Raw genomic sequence first — 18,389 nt, 5'->3', positions numbered from 1 at the left:
ATCCAACTTTTGTTCAAAGTGGATAACTATGTAACATTAAAATGGCATATTCAACAACAAAAATTGTAAAAATTATTTTTCAGGGTGACAATACATCTTTAATTTTAAACGTAAAATGTTAAGAATCGGAAATAAAGGTCTCTAAAGCAGCAAGAAATACTGATTTTTGTGATAAAAATTTGGCGGCACAGACTATTATTATTCGGGTTTGGCTGTTTCTCTCGTGTATTTTGGTTTTCAACGTTCATTATTTTGATGGCGTCTCTATTGCGTGTTTGATTACTTTGTTTTTGGTCCCAGTCTTTTAGGTGTCTGAGAAAGTTAAGTTGATGTTAATATGTTGGACTTGTATGATATAACCTTTGTCGACTGTGATTCGTTTTCTGATGCATTTATTCCAACATATGTGTTTATTGAACGTTTGTTAATACCGTTAGTAATAAAAAAAAAACGACGTTTTGTGACAAAATACCTTATCAATTATAAGACATCGATTCACGGTAGTGTTTCTATAACTTTTACAGTTTTATAGGCATGATACTGATGGTAGGATATAATAAATTGTCATATGTATCACATGTGACGGCTGCATCAAACTTAATACAGACTTCACATGTGATACAATGTGATAGTGTATTACGGAATTCGCCTATAACTGGACAATGTCATAGAGACGTGAGTACAGAGAATCGAATGAAGGATTGAATTTTTCTTTTACTCCAGTTATGATTGATAGCGCACATCCGTGTGTTTAGCAGGATACGTGTTTATGCTTAATAACGAAATTGGTATTATTGTATGTTCAAGGACAATTCTTTTTTTTTAATGGCTTCATAAAATTATTAAGCTCTGTATACACGATCAAACTAGTTCAACAAAAAATTGTGGTGTGCCCAAATATGGTGGTGATATGCCCATATATAGTAGTGCTATGACATCATCATGTCCATATATGAGCACATCACATTTGTTGTCACATAAAGTTTGATAGTGTAGACTTAACATTGACTACAGTTTACTAAATTCCTATTTTCCTATACTAATTACCAAAATATTTTAGAGAATTTAAAAAAAGACAATGCAATGAAAATTACAATACAATGTGTGTATCGATTAACCGATCGATCGATTCATTCACTATCGTCAGTTATCGCTGTCGTCATCATCACTCATAAATAGGCCTACACGTCATAATCACCATCATTATCATCATTATCACAACTATATCAATATCGTTATTGATATTACAATATATTATTACAATTATCACTTCCATTATACTCATCAAAACCATATAAAACTATCATTCATTACAATTATTTTTTTACTTTTATTCAACTTCTCGCTATGTACATACAGAGAAATAGACATAGGTCTAACACACATCTAGTGAAAGATGGGACCAACAGGTTGTAAACCCTCTAAAACGGTCCAGTTTCACAATTAGTAATGGAAAAAGTTTATATTAAATTATAATAAATATGGCCTATATAGCATTTTATAGAAATAAGTGATCTTTAAAATTAAACTTAAGTTGGCCGACATTTACAGCATCGACAACATGACCTCTAAGTGCACATAATTATTGTCAGTTTCATACGTATTTGTAAATAAGTCGTTAGAATATATTATTAGCCCCTAGCTTGAAGCTATAGGACATGAATGCTTCTCTAGTAGCCTGAGCTAGCTGTTTCCACATACAATGTGATGTGGAGGTACATCAATTTGTGTGATTCAGTACGAACATTTCTGGAGACACTACTACACTACTTAATGTATTGATATTTTTCTATGTTAATGTTTTGATGTTTTTGTGTACTTTTTATACAGTATTTATGTAAATGCAATACTTTCAGCTTCTGCTGCATTTTGTATATACAGTATATGTTTTTTATACCGAAATAAAATAAAATAAATTGTAATCATCAACATTATGATCTTGTTACGCGACCATTATTGTCGCCAGAAAAAGTCATAAATATTTGAGATAATTCTGGTTAATTACCGTAGGCCTAAGCATTTATGAAAGAAGTTAACATCGCTGCCCTTCATCACCGCGATTACTATTATCATCATCACACCTCCATTTTTAATCATTACTTTTATTGCTATCACCAATATTATGCCTAAATCATCAATATCATTATCACAAACATATCACAATCGCCATTTTGTTTTCATCATGTTTTTGTGCTTTGACTTTGACTATTTTTTCTTATGATCCATGCTTTTGCCAAATAATGTGAATTTGATTACGTTATCACCTTGCCCATTTCTATCATTATTATACCACCATCTTCATTATTATTATCACCATCGTCATTATTATCTAAATCATACCAGAATCACGTATCATTGACATTCATTACAAATTCACGGACAATATCGACTCGTCAGTTGCCGTTTATCGATTCGGAAACAGATTGCAACGTAGCTCTCTTCTTTGGCGATAGACGTGTTCACACTTTCTTGACCTTACACCGTACAAAATGACAATGAGAAATCTGTATCAAGCTATTATATCGAATGCATCTTAAGGATATAACAATAATTCACACGACTCGTTGTACTGTTTCTCCTCGCACATTATGGCATTATTTTCCTGTATCGCAGCCAAATTCCTTGTATAACAGGGTCACATATGTGTATCACCTTAGTTACATTAGGAGTATTCTCAATAATACAGGCATCACATGTGGGACTATGTGACCTAGTATTACAGAATGTTCATATAATACTGGGCAAATTATAGAGGCAAACAGTGCCTAGAATCGGCTACACAATTTGTTTTAATTTATACTGTATATACACATATGGATACAGTAATCTATCAAAACCTGCTATTTTAGATAAGATTTAAAAAAAGCATGTACATTATTCAAAATGTTAAAATATTGAATAAAATATTTAAAATAACATTTCTAAAAAAACGTTCGTTATACGCTACGAAATGTACGTGGTATTTCAAATGTCTTCACGCAAATAGTACATTTATCTCAATCCAAATAAACGCCGACATTGTCGGATATTTTTTTTATTCATGATAATGGCTGCAAGATTCAAAACAACATTTTGTCCATTTCAAGGACTAAATCATTTCCTGTTTTTACCACTCTTAACATTACCACTTAAACAGAAAAATGCAAATACGAAATAGAAAAAAAAAGAATATGTGATATTAATTTTTTTTCAATACCATCCATTAGCCTATTTTTTATTATCCAATACAATTGTAATCAACATAATGATATTCTGGAAACAAATTTGTTCTAAACTAAGAAAATACGTAAGAAATGTTATTGATGTTTTTTTGTTGTTGAACATGCCATTTTAATGTCACATGCTAGTTACTCACTTTTCACTAAAATTTGATCGAAAACATTTACCTGAAAAAATAGTAAATTGTCAGGCAATTTGAGTTAATGTTAACCGTTTATTTTGTCTTTTTATAAGTGAAATCATTTTGTTTTTTTTTTTATTTCAATGGAAGTGAATAACTAGCTATATTAACACTACAAATGGTGTATTCCAAGTCTGATTTTATTAATCTTCATTTTTCATGATTTTTAGTGACATTACATCATTTAATAGTTCATTATTAAAAAAAACAACATTTCCTCAAGAATAAATTAATTAGATTTATACGTAGATTAGATATTATATAAAAAGACTAAAAACTAACTACGTTGGTATGAACAAGGCTATCAAACAGCCTTCTATACACAATAGGGCTTGTACTGTTGTTCTATAGAAAATAATTACATGTTATATTACAAGGCCTAGATTTCAAAGTATAAAAATAGAAAACACACCATGTATTGTTTCAAAACAACATCAAAATCCATCCATCCCTCGCACAAATAAATTCTATATCCAGCTTCTCTCGGTGCACCGGACGTACGAGTAAATTGCGACTTTGTATTTTATTTGTTGAGAGAATTTTACTTCGAAATTTGTGTCTCAAAGTAAAATACATTTTAGTATTGTATTACTGTATATGCAAGGGACATAAATATAAATAATAATGTTTCCATTGATGAATGAATGAAAATAAAATTATGTATGATGTTTTTAATTTTTTTTCTTATTTTTTGTGAGGATACAATGTTTTACATAAGGCATTTATCATAATTATTTGGAATAATTGCAGCTGGATAGATCTTCCACGTTACATCGCCTACATTATATTACCTTTCTTTATATTACATTTTTTCAAATTTTAAACCATTTAAATTTAATAATTATATATGATTAACTCTTATCTATCCTGCTTGGACTAAAAAAAGTCTAAAATATAAACGCAATCTTACTTTAAAATGTAATGTAATGTAATGTTGGTCACTACCACTTTTTGCACTCAAAAGTGAATTGGTGTTGGTCACTACCAATGTTTGCATCCAAAAGTGAATCGGTGTTGGTCACTAGGAATTTTTGCATCCAAAAGTGAATCGGTGTTGGTCACTACCAATTTGTGCACCCAAAAGTGAATCGGTATTGGTCACTACCAATGTTGGCTGGCACAAGTGGATAGTATCAACATTGGCTGCAAGGGTTTGGCTAAAAGTGAATAGATTTTGGATGATACAAATCGTTACACCAAAACTGAACCGATTTTGAAAAATTATCAATATTGGCTGCCAAAAAATATTGCTAAAAATAATATATCGATTTTGGTCACTAGCCCTACAAACTTTGGCCTCCAAAAGCCTCTTTAAAAGTGGAGCGATTTAGTCAATATCAACATTAGCAAAACAGATCCTTCGAATATTACATTGAATAAAAGGAGTAAAACTATTTTTTTCAATCTTTTATTTCCATTCCAGATTGTATTTCAATTATATTTTGACTAATCATGATTAAGTTAAAAACAATAGGCCTATATATTATTGTTAATTTATTTAAAAGGGTACCTCCGGGTTTACAAATGTATAATAAAAAATAAACTTTTGCAACAACCTTAATTGCATAACTCTAAGTGGAGCTTACTTGACTTTTTCGTAATTTTAATGGAAATTATCTATATTAACTCTCATTATGTAAATTTTAGGCATTTTCTTCGGGGAAAGTATATAAATCAAAAGAAAATTTTTGCACAGAAAATTTTATTGTAATTGTATTACAAATAGTTACCGGGTTGAAGAATAAAGTCATTGAAAATCAGTACAATTCCTGTCCTGTCAAATCCGGTAGCACCACTTTTTGTAAAAAGTGGATTATTTCACGAAGCTGCTCGTTCTGCTCCCGCTGTCAAAAATAACTGGGGTTATATTATTATCATAAATTTTGTTGCAAAGGTTTATATTTTCTAATACACAATGGCAATTGTTTTGTTTAAGCAATGAAAACCCATTGAAGAGTAGAGTTCGTTTTTCAGGAAGTGTTTTAACTTAACCTTCCAGAACTTATGCTTCCAGAAGTATTAAAGAATATGTACTGTATGTATTAAATAGGTACTTATTATGAAATAGTGCTTTAAATTTAATAATAATAATCGAAAAAGTGCATTTATCTAGTGCATATACAATAATACCTCATTACATTTAAATAGGCTAATAATTTCGTGAAATGCATTTATGACGATTGTTATACCGTAAAGATAAATCATTATAAAATTCGAAAACACTATTAAAACTATAGAATAAGAGTTGAGAGTACAAGATAGAACGGATTTAAAGCTGATTCGAATCAGAGTTACATCCGATACAAGTGCTCGTACACAACTTCCATCCATACACCCGTGTCGTTAACTCCGATATAACTCCAATATGTTTCAGACGTATATATCCTATGTAAATGTATACGACGACACGCTGAAAACACAAACCGATCGAGTCATTGTATTTAACTCAGACAGAGAAAAAGAACGTCGATAAACATAGTAGCAGTAACATAATTAATAGTTATAGGTATTTTTAAATACATTAGGATTTTGCCAAGTTATTTTGTAGGCTATTTGTACCAATATATTTTGTATTTTACACATTTTGCAATTGCGTGACATATCATATATATGTCATCATATATAATGCACTACGGTCATAATGTTTGTAATGCCATAAGTTTCTCTTTTTTTTTAACTACATTATCGAATAATAAAATGATCGATGCATTGATTATGTAGTAAATTCAATATAATAAAAATATAATGTGTATAGGACCCGCCCATAGTAAACTTATTTTTCTATAATAATATATAAGCATATATTTATTTACGTAAGTATTACCTTTAAGCTACAACCATCTACCGAAAAAGTTGAAAGACGAGCAATAGAATATTAATTATTATTAATATAATTTTTTATCGAAGAATAACTAATGATATCTATAGATTTAGATTGTATAATCACGACCCAAGGTGTTTTGTGTTAACGGGAAATTACATTCTTCCGAACAGTTTTAATATCTCCATATTAATTTGTCTTAGTTGCATAGATCTTAGATATAGATATTTTTAGATCACTCACTTCCGTTTGTACGACATTATTATATAAATAATGAATATTATGAATGCAATGGTTTCATATTTTTTGTTAAACAATTATTGAATTCTTTTTCAATATTATTGTCAAATTACCTGGAGGGATGAATTTCCTTTAAAATCCTTTTGTCATTTTTTTACTCTTTCCTTCCATCATTTTGTCAGTTAATCGTAGTAGAAATTTCAAAAGATAGCATTCCATAAATATAACGCACCAATTATCCTATTGAATAGCACACAATCATCAAACGTAGTGCGTTGCAAATGACTTATTTCGCCGTCTATCCTTACGCTCATTCCTGCCATCATGATGGTCATTAACAAGACCGTTATCGTCAGTGGCATCAATATGGTATGAACTAGAACTTCCTGACCGACTGTGCTCGTAATCATTGCCATTGAATAGTCGAGGTTTTGAGTACATTTCCAATAAATTATTATTTCGTGTTTCCATCGGCATGTGATGGTTGTCATAATATCCTTTAGAATTAGTTCTTGTTCGATATCGTTCCGTGGCATATAAACTGTCAGAAAAACTATGCCAACTACCTGCATAAGCCTCTTCCAGATCACTAGATGCAACGTAGCCATAATTAATGGCGCTTTCTAGTGACTCTGTGGTGAGTTTATGTTGGAGCACGTGCTCATCATCAGCGTAGTTACTCGATTTGGATTTCTTTGATAATGAAGCTCTTTTAATCCTATGTTGATGTTTTAAGTAAGGCGTTGATGGTTCCTCTGGAGTAAATATCTTATCTTCAGCATTTGAGGATTGCCTGCTTGCATTACTACTATCATCCAAGGAAATTTGAAAGACACTGTTTCCTTGAAAACTCATTCGTGTCGTATGCGCACTACTTCTACGCGTGTTATACTTAGTAATACTTCCGCTGCTTTTACTAGCAATGGTTGAACCTTCAGCGTCGTCCACTTTTAGTGATGGTACATCCAACAACGGTGTACCATTCAGTGAATTAATATTTTCGAAACTGTCACATCTTGGTGAACTATGATATCCACCGTTATGGTTTGGAACGTAACCGTTAGTTTTCTTTTCGTCAACAATAATTGGAATATCAGCAGTTTTGGCAGCGTTGGCGCCATTCATCGGCAATGCTGTCAAGTATAAAGGGGTAAAATGACGCAGGTGTATCACTTGTTGTCCATTGTGGTATTCCTTTATAAATCCTTCGTTTGCTCCACAGGATTTGGAGCAGGGATGAGCTACAGGAATTTAAAACAAAACAGAATCGGATTAGATACTGCAGTCAACAGATTGATAGCCTATTCTAAAGTGGGAAACTTTACCAAATGTTTGTTTGCAGTGTATAGTACTTCTGCAAACTTGTTTTCAGCAACAGGTCAATACATTATTAGCTAAGTTTGGAAAACTTAGAGTTTGTTCGAGTTTACAAACACACATTTACCAGTGTAGACTATGCTTACGTATGAAGCCTTCGATTTTCAGGACCTAGGACTTGTGGAGATATTCGCATACATTGATGTTTGGTTTTTGTTTATATGTTCGGACCCGATGATTCTGAGATATGCGCATTTGAACCTTTTGGATATGCGATCGTCGCGAAAAGATCGAAATCGAGAGCTGGACGACGACCTGGTTAAATGACGTAATGCTTAATTTATATAATGCCAGGTCGTCGCAAAACTCCACATAAACTGCGTGAGGACAGTTAAGGTTACCTCATGTCAACAATTCACTAGTAGAATAATTTTAAAGTAATCGTATATTTTTAGACCAGGTGAAAATGTTGTTAAAGACAAGAATTGGCTGATTCAAAGGTAGTATCTATAATTAGTCAAAGGCAAATTGTAATACAGTGTCACTGCATCACATGGGACGCCTATATCATATGCCATAAACCTAACCTTATCTTAACATAACTGGTTATATGTTATACATATGTGATGATGTAGAATATTATTTGCCTATGAATATTAGTACAGTAGATCAACACAGAGTCGGGTGCATTAACGATCACATTAGCTTCAATTAGATCATTTAAATTCTTAAATTTATGTAATTAGCTTTCATTATTATTATAATATATTATAATCATTATTATATGAGATGATCAACATTCAAGGACAAAGTTTAAAAATAAAACCATACACACCATATGTATATTCTTTTGTTCTACCAAATTTATCCTTGTAAGGCACGTTGCATATTGAAATTGGAAAATATACTTCTAATTCGGACTTATCATCAACAAATAAGGCAACCTGGCAAGAAAAGAAATAGTAGAAATTTATCATGTTTCATCGCCTGGTTCGCATAATGCGTCTATATATTTGTCAGTGCTTAGCAACCATCCTTTTTTAGATCGTACTGCTTGGAACGTTATTACTGTAATTTAAGTACTGCGATGTTCTGATAATTAACATAATCATTGCATTATGATAAAGTACGTTTTGTGCCTTTGAATGCTCACTGTACGACGCACGCTTGCATTTTTGAATGTTATTTATTATTATTTATTATGGGTTGAGCACAGTTGCCTTCTTTAACTTATGCTTTAAGCTTGGTTCCTACTAGGGCGCAACGCAAGGACGTAGACGCAACGTTAGTGAGTTGACCAATAACAAGCGATGGATTATTCGGACTGTCGCTTGTAATTGGTCAAACGCTTGCGTTGCGTTTACGTCTTTGCGTTGCGTCCTAGTGGAAACCGAGCTTAACATCGCACGTAATGTTTGTAACAAAATGCGCTACGCCTTTAACCCTCTTTCACCAATGTTAATATTTTATAATAAACAACAGAAACTTTATAAGCTACGTACCCTGTAAAGTTTTTTACATGAATGTTTATACTTATACCATACTTATACCTATTTGTGGCGCTTTTAAAGTGTCTTGCTTTGTACAAAAATAGATAAATATATTAAAACTAGTTTTCATATAGGCCTTATTGTTAGGGACCCCTTTGTTTCAGAAATTGCAAACAATGAATTGAAATTGAACAATAGTAAAACAAAAATCATCTTACTTCGATAACGTAATTCACTTGAATGAGACGTGTTTGTATAGTGTGTGGAACAACTGGAATTTGGACAACACTAGCTGTTTGCAAAACGTACTCTTCGTCCGGTAGAACGGGTCTACTGCAGTAGGTCATAACATCAAAGGAGCCGTTACGAACTCGGTATTGAGGTGTTTCTGCTTTTGTTGTTATATTCTGCAATAACAACAACAAATGTAGTAAAATAAATTGATAAGCTTATACTACTGAATTTTAAAATTTAATGACTATAATTGTATTTATGTGTATAGTAATATTTATATTTTTCAATATTAACCATCTTTTTCACAACGCGCCGGGACTACGCAGCCGAGTTGCGCATTAAGAACCATGAGGCTGTATGTAGGCTATGACTCAAACTACGTAGTCGCGCGTGGCACGCCGCAAGGTATATATTTTTCTTATTTATCAGCATCTAAGAATGTAATAACACACTGAACGTTTAATACATTTGAAAATGCTAAAGTAAGAGAAAAATATCGATTTTATCTGTCCTTGTTTCTCTATGAGCATGTGTGACTATTAACGATATGCCCTAGGTTATACAACAGGAGAATAAACCAAAAATAATAGAAGTAACCATAATGTGTAATTTAAAGGAAAAGACGATAAATGACATGCACATCATGGTGACTCTTAATTGGTAACTGTTGTAAACACGGCCGATTCGTAATATATCTTAATTTGCTCAATATCATAGAAACGTAGTACTACTGTATTATGTTCGTCACATGTTTCAATTGTATCATAATGAATAAGGAGCAAAACATGGCACATGTGGTACTACACTGTATGCAACAATTTGTCTATATTACACTAGGGAAACCGGATAAATTATTAATAGTGAATTATTATATATTTATTTTGAGTATGCCATTTGTCAATAGTTATTCATTCTCACCAAAAGATATATATTTACCTGAAAAAACTGTAAATTAAAGCAAAATATAGTATAATTATCTGTCATACAATATATTTTTTTGTTAAATTTAAGCGTTTATTTGTCTTTTTATAGATGTAATTAGTTTTTTTGGTCCTACGGAAGTGAATAACTGGCCCTGACCGATTGTATTAATCTTCATTTGTTATTGTTTTGGGCGAAATTACATATTTAAAGATATTTTAGTGATTATTATTCTCTTACTTGTATCAGCTTAACACCTAATTTCATTGTGTTATCAGAGTTGTTGTCCAGCTTTGTACAAATGTTAACAAATTCTCCAGGACAATATGCAGTCCGCTGGAGTTCCACTTTCAACGCCATCGGTCGCATCTCACGGCAGCACCATCCTTTCTTTTTCTTGGTAGAACCAATGATAGGTTTCTAAAAGGAAATTTAATACCAATATGATAGTGGCAGTATGATGATAGGGAGGAGAAGGAGGGGGAAAGGAGGAGAGGGAAGAGGAGGAGGGAGAAGAGGAGGAAGATGATGATGAAGAGGAGGATGAAGAGGAGGAGGAACGTGGAAATAATGAGTATAATTAGACGGAAAACTATGAAAACAATTGGAAATTGAAGATACTGATGAAGATAATTCCTGGTGGTGATAGGAAATAAAGATAAAGCGGGAAGTCAAGAAGAGGAAATATTAATAACCATGATTAATTTCAGTGGTGATTAGGTGTGATGATTTATGAAGATATCTAATCTTATCAGTGATGATTATTGAATAATGTTGGTAATCTTGGCAATGATGATTACGTTGTTGAATCAAGGCAATGTAACAACATGACACTGAGCTCGCCTCGCCAAGATAGGAAATCGTAACAGTCCTTTGATCTTATGTTTGGATGCGACAAATACCAACTTTACTCTACTATGTATATATTCTTCGCGATGCGCGGTGTTTGTTTAGGGGCGAGGAACTGATCGTGTCGCAGCCACAGATGAACTTTTTGATCTCTGGAGCTCAGCATCCTGCTGTTTACCTTGGTTGAATAATTCTGGCAATGGTGTCAGTGTTGTGACCACGATGTTGACAATGGCCATTAAAGTATGATAGAGTGGACTGCATTTGATTTGTTAACTATATATAAAAATGCGATAAGGCGTCAGATGTTTGTCACATCATTATTATTGTTAGAGTTATGGTGAAAACAATACAGAAGCTTTATTCATGAAGTTTTCTATAATATGGAAATTATGACATTTCCTTATATTAGGCTTACAATGGTAATTATAATAACAATGCATAAGATACAGCCAATTTGAGAGCTGGCTTAAAAATCACTATCAATAGAGCATAATGTATGCCTAAACAATTACCTGATATTTTGGTAGATTTGGATCAATTGGTGATCCAATAAAAGAAAAATAATGTTCTGCTAACGGATCTACCGCCCATGAGATATTCACAGTGGCCTGGACGAAATAGCGAACACACGCAACTCGGCCACATTCAAGACTGCACGGTAAATCCATGTCACTGGGTAAAATGAACTCAAATGGGAAGTTGTGTTGTCCAGCTTGAAGTAAAGGAAGGTCTCGTTCGTCATCTTCATTATCTACATTGAAAAAAATCTTCTTTTTTATTTTATTTTTATACTTTCTATCAAAAATAAATATGATTGATCTGTAAATAAAATTCTGAAATCAACCCAATTATTATTATTATATACCCTATAATCTTCCCTAAAAATTTACCCGATCCTCAGTGGTATATCTCTTATATTGCCCAGTATCATAGGAATAGTTGCTCAGCATCTCATGTGGTTCTTGTATCATGTAAGGTTTAGGGTTAAAATGTTGTGATATACTAGGCGATAGTTCTGAAACACATGCAATGGTGTATTACCAAATAAATAAAATCTAAATACGGACCGAAAAACGGTGCAAAATTACATTTACTGCACATTCCAACAGACGTGATATTGTCATGGACAGTACGACTATACGATTGAACAAAAATCTCAAACTTATTCATAGATCCTCTAGTTGCTATAAATATAATGGTCGTCTACCAAACTACTACAACTAACTAAATAAAAGCAATATCAACATTGGTCATAATCTACCGAAATACTTTTAAAATACTGCATAAATCATACGATGAATTGATTATTGTCGGAACAAAAGTAATATTATTGATAATTTATTTTAACATTTTGTTGGCTTACGTCACAGATAATACGTCCGAATTATTATTATTATTGATAGTATTGCTGATGCCTTAATACTGATTTATTTTAACATTTTATAATATAGGCTATGTAGATTAGAGATGTTATCAATACAAAGATAAGAAGTTGTAATCCTACTTGTTTTGAAACGAATTCATTGATTTAATGTGATCTAAAAAAGAAATAAACTATTTAGCCTATAGGATGATATGGTATTCGTCTGTACGTACGTACGTTCGTTCTGTATAGGGGAGGATGATGATGATGACGATGATGATGACGATTATAAGGATGATCATGACAGTAGTCGCGACAGACAACGCGTTATTGCTTGTACGCATGCGCATCATAACGTACTTAAGTATTTTGGTTCCACAAACTGCAAAGCGTAAAGTACCTAATCTCCGCATTAGGCGTCTATATGAACAGTAAAATCTAATTAAATTGTCAGTCTGCATTATACAAAGTCATTTCGTTGCTATGCAAACGGATAATCACACAATACAGTCATGGATAATATTGAAATCCAGCGTTTATTTCAGTTTTAGAGGTTGAAACATTTAAAGGTAAAGCAGATATCATTTGTTATGTTACTGACGATTTTTAGACAGACTAACAGGTGATTCTTTACTTTCAATTTCTAAGAGTGTTTGCATTGGAATCCCTATTTAACTCAAAAGGCCTTGTAATGCGACTTTTAATAAAATTAAATCGTTTTATAGTCGCATAACCGGAAAAGCATTATCAAGATTACAATTTATCCTAGGATTTCTAATTGAAATAAACCCAAAGTTAGCGTGTTATGAAAACAACTTACCCGGGTGAATAAATAAACCTGAACGGGCCTAGGATGGCAGTCCGTCCATTCCAACACAAAAAAAAGAATATATATTCAATAAAAGGTATGATCCCGGGGCCAATGAAATTAATTCTTTATCATGATTAATTCTGTCCTTCATAATATATTGTGATTTTTAACTTTGTATTTTTCTCTTTTTGATTCATTGTACCATTGGACTATTGGAGAAAACATACGTCACTTTCTTGTTTAGCTTATTGCTTTCTCTCTATCAATTTAGATCCATCCTTTATTCCGCAAATTCTGTATTCCCCTTTTGTTTATGAATTGGTATACATTTATGAAGTTTAAAATATCAATTTTAGATGAAAAATTGTCATAAATACACTAAATTAATGTTTATATATGGTAATACAGTGCTGTGTGTCCGTTGTTGTGTTTTTAATAGACCAACAGATACACTGAAACTGGAAGCTTATTAAATTGGCAGTCAGCCTTTCATATACACACGATATATTATTAAATGACTTCTCAAATATCACTGTTGGTCGTTTAGTGATCAATAATATCTTTTCTTATGCCTGTGTATATCGTAACAGATGCAATTAGCAACATAAATAATTCGATGACAATATTCAAAGAAATTGGAAACACGTAGTAAACGCCCAATATTACATATAGGGCGGAAATTAATTTGGTCACCATGGTTCATTAGCTGGCGTGGGTTATTGTGTAGGTATATTAATACTTTATGTACGGAATTACCTTGTGATTCAAGTAATGGTGTTATTCATAATCACCGTTAGGTCTATCTTGATCACGTTTCTATCTTTCTTGCTACACACTATAATTACCCTCATTTATGGAGTCGCATGCATTTTGTAAATATGGTTATAGTATAAACGAACCATGTATTCATACATAATTAAAGGGTAATAACAGTTTTCTCATCTAGAGCATGATCGTATCAATTTTTATTTTTATGATTGATCTTCAGGAGAAAGTTTCTCATTTAAAAATCTACTCTCAGGGCCGTAACTGCCCTTCGGCAATTATTCATTTTTATACTGTAACATTCAATCATACTCTAATCATCAGTATCAACACAATTTATTATCAGGTTTTACAATCTTTTTCGTCTTCTTTTAAACATGTTTCAGAGTGTTACAGGTTAAAGCCTGGTTCCCACTTGCGACGCAACGTAACGCAATCTACGCAACGTAAGAAAATGCCCTTCCAATCATTGTGTTTGCCCCCGCCTGCGTGAAATCAAACCTGCAATGTTTGCAGCACTATTGCGTCGTCGGTTCCCACTTGTGATTACGCAATGCATCACTTTGCATCAATACGTCGCTGCGTTGTGTTCTAGTGGGAACCACGCTTTATTTCCTAACGTAAGAGTAACTTCGTACCCGCAAAGCAAACCGCAATGGCAAGCGACAGTTCCGATAATTCATTGCGTTGATCAAAATCACGTGCGTTGCGCGTAAGATCTTGCATTGAGAACTAGTAAGAACCAATTGTGGGCCTGGTAGAATGAATTCATATTTTGATGATGTGACTGATTTGGATTACGTAACATAAACATTAGGCCTATAAAACAACTGTTAAAAACCTAAATGCATAAAATACGGAGGGGGTTGTTTTTTTTGGTTTTTTTTTTTGGTCAAGCACCATTGATCTGGAATCAGCTTCTATTTCACATCCGTCAGTCTAAGTCCTGATGCAATTTAAGTCTCTTCTTAAAACCCAAATACCTATATTTTATTTATAGACAGCAGTTTAAGATCGCTTTATAAATGCTCAGTATTTATAAATAGAAAGATTTGTGTTTGTTCTGAGACATAAATGCATGTTAATAAATAAGTTAAATGAAATTAATATATATATTAAACAAAATGTAAGATTCACAATCCTTCTAAACAAGCGTTCAATAGACGTTGTTTTGTATGAAAAGATGAAGCATAATAGTCCATACCGTTACGTAATAACTCAAATGCATTATGCAGAGGATGGTTGAATACGTTTTCTCAGTTAATCATTAATAAAAAAATGAGAGATCTGCTCTGATACCTCACAACATTTCTTTCTTTTGTGAACAACATAATAATACTGAAGGTGACACAATCAAAATCATACTTATATAAAGAATATCTTACCCTTTCCCCATAATGTTCTTTTTATACATAAAAATGTTTCTAGGCCTTTGGCTATACTCCCCCGTTTGTCACCAGTGACATTTAGAACGGGTTTTTCGCGCCACTGTGTCCTTGATTCTCCTTTCAACGAAGCTCGTATACCTAAAAAATAATCATACCATTGTTAGTGTATCTAAAATTGATTGTACTTTTTAACATAATGTTTAACATAACGTTTAACATGTGTACAGTGCAGTATATGATGGATAATGTTTTTTTTATTGTTTGAATCTCTTGGATCTTGAATTTATAGAAAAATATCATCAATCGCAGACCGTTTTTTATTCTATGCATAAATATTTTTTTTTTTCAAAATGAATAATGTGACATTAAAATGACATATTGAACTAAAACAAATGTTTCAAAATATTTTTTTCAGAGACAATATATCTGTAATATAATAATGTCACGTGTCTGCAAGCTTTTGATACACGACGTCACCATTAACTGATTCCTGCCTTGTTTTTAAAAGTTTGTTCAAATTTTGTGTTGAGAGATTTTAACCAACTCCAAACAAAATAAATACTGTAAAGCATACATAAGTACATACATAAGTAATGTAATTAACGTGTTTTGCCCTAAATGTTTAATTTAATGTTTTTGTTTGTCTGGAAGTCAATGTGGTTTTGGTTAAATTCAACTGTTTCGAAGTCTCAAAACAATGTTACTCAATTTAACTTCAAATTCACGTAGACAGAAACAAGTGACACATCATTAAAAAAACAGGCTTCATTTGGTTGCGATTTCATTTTATTTATTCATTTCGTATTGTAGTAGGCCTACTGTACTAACAACGCGTTGGCAGTACAGTAGGCCTACTACAATACATTGCAACAAAAATAACTGAACTAATACACGCTACGGGTTTGTTCGATAGTACTTTATATAAAGGTGTTCAATCAAAAAGAATTAATGAAACAATGCACAATCAAAATGAACTGATTGAACAAAACTGAACATCACCTGTTTGTTTTGTCTTATTATAAGCGAGATCATTTTTTTCGTTCATTTTGTTTTGACAAAAGTGAATTATTATTAACACTTTTTTGGGGAATTGACCTAATACATCTTGAATTAAATGAATACAAATATGATGGTTTTTATATTGATTGCACAATCAAACAGCAAGAAATCATTATTGAATTGTCGAGATCTATTTTTCTGCACAATAGTTTACGCGCTCGTACAATTAAAGATATGCCTACTATCATTATCATCGTTTGGACGCACGCGCCAAATAGTATGTCTCAGGCATAACGATGTCACCCGATTCTCAGTGCTGTAGGCCTATCTCCTCATGACATAATAGGTGCCTAGTATCATAAGGAAGGTTCGTAATACAGCATCATGTGTTTCCCATCTGATGTATAAGATTTATTATACAGGTGTCACATGTGTATAACAAATAATGCTGTATCGTGTAATTTGCCATGATAACTGGAAAAATGTTGACAGTAACAGGTAATCGACTGTTTAACCTTACCTTTCATTGCAAGATCTTTTGTGAGTGACAATACAACCTTTCCTGTTAAAGTCTCCCCTGGCTGGTATACCTCCACAGGATGGTCCAAAAGAACATCAAACCCATTTACTGCTCCCATGTTGAACATAGTTGCAAGCCTAATGCCTTGCACATATAAGTTATGCGTGTCATTCGAAAAAGATACTTCTTTAAAGTACTTCGATAAATTATAGAAATATCACTATAATTACTAGTTAATATATTTTCCTAGCACGTGTATGTTAATTTGTCTCTTCGTCTACCTGTATTTCCCCTTAGGTCTATTTATAAAAAGAATGAACGTCTTATAGGCATATATACCAGAATAAACATATGAGGTTCCTCAAAAACCATAGTGAACTACGACTAATTACTGTTACAGTTTTGATTTTCAGATATACGTATTAATATACTGTAAACAAAATCGATGAAATGTCAATTCTTCAAAATGCTGCTATAATAATCCATACTGACGTTATTTCCAAAATAAACAATAACTTCTGCTAATGATATTGTTTCGCAGGTCACAAACCTATTCGTTGTGAAAGACTTGATATATTCCATCGCTATCCTTGTCTTACTTTCTCTCAACTAAGGAATAATTTAGTATGATGGTTATCCATCATCTTCGGTAGGCCTACTTCTTTGTAATGATATGTACCGAGAACATAATTTCCTGTACGCAAACAACAGAGATGAAGTGAAATAGAGCCTCTCCATGCAGGTTCAATTACTACCTGCTGTCAATATTTGACTTCCGTTTATATTACAGTCTTTTCATCGTTCAGTCATTTTTAATTATACTGAACTGAACGCAGTGTTTGCTGCCACCTACAGTATGACAAATGTCTCGAACTTCTGTAGCAAACTTAAGCTCAAACTCTATGTGACAAAAAATGAGATGTGCTCATATGGACATGATGATGTCATACCACTACCATATTTGGGTATATCACTACCATATTTGGGCACATCACACTTTTTTTGTCAAACTCGTTTGATAGTGTAGACAGCGCTTTAGAAGGATTGAAAAGTAACGCTTTAAATTAAGCTTCGTTCTCATTTGAACGCAACGCAACGACGTGAACTGTCGCTTGTGATTAGTCAACTCACTTGCGTTGCGCCTACGTCGCTGCGTTGTATCCAAGTGGAAAACAAGCTTTAAGAACAAGATTTGGCAGTTTTCCATTTATGTAAGCGCAACGTAAGCAAGCGCAACGTATACCAAGTAATGGATTATTCGAACTGTC

The 18,389-nt window shown here is 32.7% G+C and overlaps 1 protein-coding gene across 1 annotated transcript; it reads right to left on the bottom strand.

Annotated features, from left to right (window-relative positions):
* Positions 1-4,373: 4,373 nt before the first annotated feature.
* Positions 4,374-17,770, bottom strand: LOC144844744 (uncharacterized). The gene is made up of 7 exons (XM_078701791.1): positions 17,122-17,770; positions 15,600-15,740; positions 11,788-12,026; positions 10,664-10,843; positions 9,487-9,675; positions 8,614-8,722; positions 4,374-7,702 (listed from the first exon to the last, which is right to left on the bottom strand). Exons 1-7 carry the CDS (start codon positions 17,246-17,248, stop codon positions 6,723-6,725), a joined length of 1,965 nt encoding a protein of 654 aa, XP_078557917.1. The 5' UTR covers positions 17,249-17,770; the 3' UTR covers positions 4,374-6,722.
* Between the last annotated feature and the right edge of the window lie 619 nt (positions 17,771-18,389).

Source organism: Antedon bifida, chromosome 6 (genome assembly GCF_963402885.1).
Source record: "Antedon bifida chromosome 6, ecAntBifi1.1, whole genome shotgun sequence".
NCBI classification, from domain to species: Eukaryota; Metazoa; Echinodermata; class Crinoidea; order Comatulida; family Antedonidae; genus Antedon; species Antedon bifida.
This window is presented reverse-complemented; position numbering and strand designations above follow the sequence as displayed.